General features: G+C 34.5%; 1 protein-coding gene across 1 annotated transcript in view; it reads right to left on the bottom strand.

Moving 5' to 3' along the window:
* nompC (no mechanoreceptor potential C) overlaps positions 1–6554 on the bottom strand; it is a 65787-nt gene extending 59233 nt beyond the window's left edge. Inside the window, exon 1 of the mRNA XM_077429331.1 lies at positions 6537–6554. Coding sequence (XP_077285457.1) covers positions 6537–6539 — 3 coding nt within the window. The 5' untranslated portion in view covers positions 6540–6554. The remainder of the gene's footprint in view (positions 1–6536) is intronic.
* Between the last annotated feature and the right edge of the window lie 983 nt (positions 6555–7537).

Raw genomic sequence — 7537 nt, forward strand, 5'->3', positions numbered from 1 at the left:
CTACCATAGGCATGTTTCTATCTTTTATTTTTTGATTAGTTATTTTTTCTAAACATCTATAAAATCGCCTCGTTTTTACACCCACGAAAAGAGTTCAGCGTGCTAATTAACGGTTGATTTTTAAAAAAATACGAAGACACAAACATAGAAAATATCTTTCTCATACCGATGATGAATTTTTTTTTTAAATTGTTCCAGTTTCGGAGGAGAAAATAGGAGAATACGAAACCTCGATTTTGTCGATTTAAAATAGGTATTATCTGGTCGAGGCGCAACTGTCACATTCACTCAATATATGTATACATTCACTCAATATATATATCGAAGAAAGGAACGGCAACAAAATTAAGGTTTCGGGTATCCAGCCCTCTTAACCCTTTGAAAGCTGACGAACACCGATCGGCGTTTTGCCGACAAGTTCGTGGGCCTGACTGAAAAACGTCGATAAAGCGTTGCATAATGAGCATGTACAAATTAAATAATAATATTACCTGCTAAACCTTTCCGGGTAGTATTGAAAAAAAATTCGGATGTGAACACCCATGACTTTATCTATGCATTTGAGGAGTATAAGAAGGTCAAAAAACAAAATTCGATACTGAACCGTACAGACACATTCACACATACCGGCAGCATTATGAAATACTAATAGCTATGACAGCATTTTCGATAAAAATTGAGCGCAAATATATGGAAACTTGCACAAGACAAAAGTTCTATTTCCGGTTGTGGGATTTTGTTCAATTTTTGGCCCCGGAAAATCATAGAGTTTTACGAAAACATGAGATCTTGTTGCTCATTGGGGTTAGAACAAACATGCTCATGAACTCGCCCCTCTCGAGAGCTGTTTGACTCTTCAACCCACTGACACATTCCTTGGATGTCTTCAATGCCAGTTATGTTTATTATTATACATATGTCTTACATGCTCTATATATTTTTATTATTTTTGTCATTCTTTTATTACATATTTGTATTATAACCACAGTGACGCATTATGGCTACCTGTCAAGTCACTGTGGTATTGATTTTTAAAATAAAATAAAAAAATAAAGAATAACGTTTCAAAGATTATTTGACTGAATATAAAAACAACAACAACTCTTCATAATTGTTTATACTCCATTTAACTGTCTTTCTTTCGTAAATTGTTTTGATTTTTATTTTCTACTAATGTTTTGCCTGACAACATTTCAACGGATGATTTTGCTATGAATACGTGATTTGAAATTCTAATTAAAACTTTTATATATTGTATAGGTATTTGAAAAGTTGGCAATTTGTTCTGATAGGATTCGAAAATAGAAACAAATCTGAATCAATAACTCAATCTCGTTATATCGGGTACTAAATAAGCGATATAATAAATATATTATATCATAAATTAAATTAAAATTTAATACGACCTAGTCATATTTTTCCAAACTGCAGTTGCTTATCGCTTTTTACAAAACATAATAATTAATATACTATTATATCTAATTACTCATCGTCATTATTGAACATCATTATTCATAGATATAAACTAGCACGTGACTATACATGTGTTGACTGTGCGTGTGTTCTTCAAAATTTGAAAATTTGTTTACATATACGTATATGTACATATGTATATGTATGAGTGTATTTATATTTTTGCGTGCGAATATAAATGAGGCTACTATTTGATCATTGATCAAATTTTAAATAGGAAATAATAAACGTATAATACTTTAAAAAATAAACAACTCTTATCGGTATATTGTATGACTATTTACGCTCAACACGTTTTTTAAACACTGTGTAGAGTTACGGAATTTTTGGAATTTTAGATTAACATCGGTAGCTTTGTATCATATAACATATTTTCAAATTATTAAAAATTTGCAAAAATTGTGCTCCTTTTATAGACATTCCATTTTTTTTAGCGAAATTCTGTATATTTTTTTATTTACATATGTAAATAAATATAAATATAAAATACGTATAATAAGAATCAAACATGTAGGTAAGATGCAAAATTTGTGTTTTACTTCTGAAGCGAATCTACATATATTAACAAATTTTGCTCGAGGCAAAATCTTGAATTTATCCCCCCCCCCCAACTTTTAAAAATCATGTTTAAACTTTTTTATACAAGAAAATTTACTCCAATTTTTGTTATTTAAATCTAAGAATTGTGTTTCCTTGCTTTCAATTGAAAGTATACACAATTTACTTAATCTATCCTGAGTGTTTGACTATTTTATATTTATATAATGCTATCATCATATTTTTATATTATATTTATCTGTCAAATTTAATCTACATATTAATTAGTCGAAGATCTTCTAAATAATGATTAATTTTCATTTTACTAAAAAAATTCAGGAATTTGTGCATTCAGATTTTGGCACCCCTTGATTTTGGCACACCTGTATGGCCGTAAAAGGATTTCTTAATTTTTTTTTAAATTATTTGTTATTTAATATTATTACAATATAATTCAATGCAAGGTCTTTAATAATCTTACTGTCCGTAACATGACGTTGACAATTACTTTTATCATCTAAAAAATATAAATTTCCAATAATATAAAATATATACGTATTCCATAAATAAATTAATAACATCCACAACTTACGTATTTTGTATTAAAATTTTATCAATGTAAATATTTCGAGACACGAAACACGAATTCAAAACTAACAAAATATAAAAGTCAAATTATACGCACGAACTATGTGTGTATGTTCGTGGTTTTTTTGACCAAAATGCAATACGAAACTGAAACGAAATGTAATTGGCCATCGCGGGCCGAGTGAGGGGTGAATGCGATAGCATGTACATTTTATGGTGCTTACGGACTGAACCAACGACGATTTTGGGCCAACTTTTTAACCAGCAGAATAAAAGCAGTAGCGTACAAAATATCGAAATAAGAATTAAATTTAAAAATTGAAATTAAATATCAAAATCAAGCTAAAGAGCGAGATTGAGCTAAAATTAGATCATCGTTGATGTTTTGAATTACAACAATGTTTTGAATTACGACGATACGCATTTAAAACCAGAGAAATATTATAATTTCTCTGCTTACGAGTGAAAAAAAATATTGTTTAAGTCGTCACAATATGTTACTGAATTTAGACCATCGATGATCTAAAAAAAAAAAACGACACAAAACTGCGGTCGGTGTTTTGCCAAAGGGTTTTTTTTTCTTTCGTCGAAATAAAATTAATAATCACACATTATCCGATAAATTTTACCTCTGATATGATTTAATTATTTGATTTATTTCGACGACAGAAACAATTGAAGAATAAAAAAATCCGTTTGATAAAACCGACAATACAACGGATCGGCAACTGTCGTTGGATCACCCATACTAATACATGATACATATATTCTCAGTAACTGTGCTTTACGGGGAAGTAAAAATAATAATTCTTTGATTTTTTTTCGATCTTATATTAGTGCGTATCTTCGTAAGTCAAAACATTTTAAGTCGAGGATTACCTGTATGTGATTGTTGATGATCTAATTTTAGGTCAATCTCGAAAATTTATTTAAATTGTGCATGTTCTGTTTTAACTTTCAATATTTTATTTTAATTTTAATATAATGATTATAATTTTATTTTGATATTTGAATATAATTTTAATATAATAATAATAGTTTTAATTTTGATATTTAATTTCAATTTTTAAATTTAATTTTTATTTCGATATTTTGTACGCTACTGGTTTTAAAAGTTGGCCTGTGGGCCGTTCGTTGGCTTGGTGCGTACGCACCATTACGTTAGTCTCAGGCTAGATCGGTTCGACAATAACATATTTATCTTTCATATCTAAATTTTTAATAATTGCTCTATTTTGTAAATATTACACAATTTAGTATCCGAGCATAAAAATCCATTTATGTTCACGAATCGTTGATTTTTTCAACAGTTAATTTCATGGAATTATTATAGCTGTTTTGAATTTTGAGAGGTTCATATATGTATATATGCAACGAAAAAAAAAACTAAATGGGACATTATACTTTGACAGTTGCTCTATCCAAAGTAAGGGGGGGGGGAGGTTGTTCAAATCGTGTAGCAATATTTTTTGTCAGTATTAAATTTTTATGGTCGTTTCTGTTGTGACATAAATTAAATACGTGGTGGTCCTGTTTGACAAGTCGTGGAATTAGCAAAAAGAGAGGAAACACAGGAGGGAGGGAGCCGATTATGAAGTTGGTACGATATGCTCCGAAATGGCCCATCACGTGGAAGGGAATGAAGGGTAGCACGTGTGCCAGGGCACCAAAACTACTACAAGAACACAGTCTGCACGCAAACCATATCCAAACCATAATAATCGTTAGTATACACGTATAATGATAATGAAACTAATACAAGCATTAAAATTTGATTTTCGAATACGACACTAATATGAGCATACATAAACCCACGTACATATGTACGTGCATATGTAAGTTCAAAAGTTTACCTATGTACGTATGTACGTATAGTGTAAGCATACTTTCGTCTTCATATGTACTCAATATATTTTATTTTTGCATTTGAATTTTGTTTAATTAGTTCAAATCACGATATATTTCAATACTGGGCCAAACAGTTTTTGAACAGTGCGTGTGTTTATCGTACGTCAAACGTGTATAGTGCGGCACATTAAACTGACGAGTTTAAATTAATATTCATTCAAGTAAAAAGTCATAGTTTTTTTAAAAATATAATCAATTTAACAATTTAATACTTCACAAAATACTATTTTACAATAATATATAAAATAATTTGTTAGAACGATTGTTTTAATTATATAAAGTAAACTTATTGTAGTCGTCTGCATACAAAATACGCCGTTGAATTTATCTCGAACCGCGAAATAATAATATTTATATTCAGGACCGATCCGATTCTTGCACAGACATAATTAATTTAAGCTATCGTGCAAAATTATTTTTAACACTTGTGCTATTCATTCATTCTCACTCGTTTTTATCAGATCGACTTGAAATTGACCTCAATCGCTCTGGACAGGGGTGGCCCCTAGTTGAAGCCGCGTATTCCTAAGCTGGGGGTGCCTCAAATGGATCTGACGAATTTCAATATTTAAAAACAACCTCATTATTAATTAATTGCGAAATTTCGGACCCACTTTAATACAACGCTCCGGCTCAAGTACCCAGTTGGCACGTACGAATCGTCCTTGACTAAACTACCACCTACTTATGAAGTCACGATTTAAACTTTGCGTACGAATTTAAACAACCTTCTTAGCGGTGGTGAAAATTTTTGATGAATTAATCAACTTGTTATAAACAGTGGAAGTTTGCTGGAACATCGAAAAGAGTGAAATGCGGTATTTGGTTTGAGTCCTTCAAAACTAGACCTCATTACCTATATATGTATGTATGTAAAATAGTATTATTCTTCTTAAAGTAGCATATTCGATTTCAAGCGTGGCTTTTTACGGTTTGTCACGTAATTCAGTTACCAATTGCTTGTCATGTTAGTTGCCCATTGCCTTCTTGTTGGGATTGAATGGGGGAAGGAATTAAACTTAGCAATAATGATTAGGATATGATGTCATTTTTGTATAGAACTACTTGAAAAGCCTAGTAAGATAAAATCAAGAACTGATTTTAATAACGTGTCGCTTCAGATTTACAAGCATTTTCTGTACTGCCTGTAGCTATATTATATGTATATTAGATTGGCCCTCACTTTGCTGAAATGATTTGATCTTTTTTTTTGGCATTCAAATATGTAAGTGTTACAGAAGAACACGCAGTTCTATTTTCTATTAGAGAAATACCCATAAAATACGCATACAATATTGAAAACTTATGTCACAACACTAAAAGGACATGACTTTAATCGATTTAAGTAGGTTTTGCATTTTTTTTTAATGTTTATTTTATAACTAAGTGATTCTGAATTCGTTGAAATGTATTCTATGTATAATATAATAGTAGGGTAAAATTACAATTGTTTTAACAATGTTCTACATAATTGGGATGTATTTCTACGTCTACTAGATACATAAGTTCCCGATAGAAAAAGCACAACTTTTATTTTAAATACGTATTTGTATTGCGTTTGTGAGAAATTTCGACCTCGAGATTTTGAGCTGATAACCTTTTTTAGAGCGAAATCACACAGAGCGGGCTTTTTTTTAGATACTTTTAAACATGCAGAAAAAATGCAGCATCTCTAGCACATAGCACAGTTCCAAAAATCACCCCCTGGAGTGTTTTCGGTGATATTTTGCCCTTGTATTGATATAAGCTTGACAGTGATTGATGACGGTCAATCCCATTTTTGAAGAAATAATAACGTACAAATTAACAACGCCCTTTCTTGACTGGAAGCCACGAGAAGATATGCCGTGCCGTTCATCTCTGTGTGATTTGGCCCTTACGAAATTGTGTGTGTCGGTGTGTGTATGTGTTTCGAGGATAACTTAAGCACCGTTAATCCTATCGTGCTAAAATTTGGAACTTGCCTACTTCGACACTAGTAGTTTTCACTAAAGATCGACAGATCTCACACTAAACAAACAGTGACATACCATGTCGATGACACCCGCCAGTGGCACCGTGTTGACATCTTCGCCTCCTCCGGCCACCAGCTTCTCGAGGCTCTTCAGGTTCTGCTCCACGGCGGACCACTCGCCCTTGAGCGCTAGGGAGAGTATCTTCTGTGCAGCATCCCTGGTGCTGGCTCCGGCGCTCTGCGGCTTCGAGACAGCCTCCGCCCCGTCGCCCTTGGCCGCGTCCTTCTTGTCGCCATTGTTGGCCGAGGAGTCGTCCTTGGAGTCAGGCTCCTTCTCGGCGGCCGCCTTCGACGCCGCCGCATTTTTCTCGTCGGCGTCGGCCGCGGCGACGATTTTCTTAGGCGGTCCCTTGCCGGTGCCCCTTTTCCCCGACGTCGACATGGTCACGCATCAGCGTCCCCGATTCTATTGTTGGATGCGACCGTGTCCATTGTGCTACCTCGAGTACATGGGCGCGTATTGTCGGGGCGATCCGTGGGCGGTTTCGGGGTGGTTTTCGCGTATTGTTGTTGTCGCGCTTTGTGGCCGCGCGCGGTGGTTGAGTGGAGCTCGCGCGGACTCAACGGGCAGACTGGCCGCGGCCCGGACCGACGGGGTGGTCGAGCCGGGGGGGTTGTATGGGGGGGGCTCAGAGAGGGCGACGGGTGCTCCCGAGGGTTGGGGGCTCCGTGGCGGCCGCACGCTCTCTCACCCCAGATTCGCCAGAACCGCCCATTTGCATCTAAACCATACCTTAACACACAGGCGACGTGAAAAGCTAGCTCTACCCCCCCTCCCATTTTTTTTTATTTTAGAAAAAAAAATCTTTAGAGTGCAACGGTGATAACTCAAAATCGAATTGTTCAAGTTTCTACGAGATGTGTTCAAGTCTACTGGGGTGCGTTGAAAACAGCGAATTTTGGGATTTGGAATTTGGAAGAGATGCTGAAAATCTCGAAATTTTTGAGACGTTTATGAACAAATTTCCAGCATTTTTATACGAATCGGCGAAATTCGATATGCCGAAAACTCGAAGA

This window comes from Arctopsyche grandis, chromosome 4 (assembly GCF_051622035.1).
Source record: "Arctopsyche grandis isolate Sample6627 chromosome 4, ASM5162203v2, whole genome shotgun sequence".
Taxonomy (NCBI): Eukaryota; Metazoa; Arthropoda; class Insecta; order Trichoptera; family Hydropsychidae; genus Arctopsyche; species Arctopsyche grandis.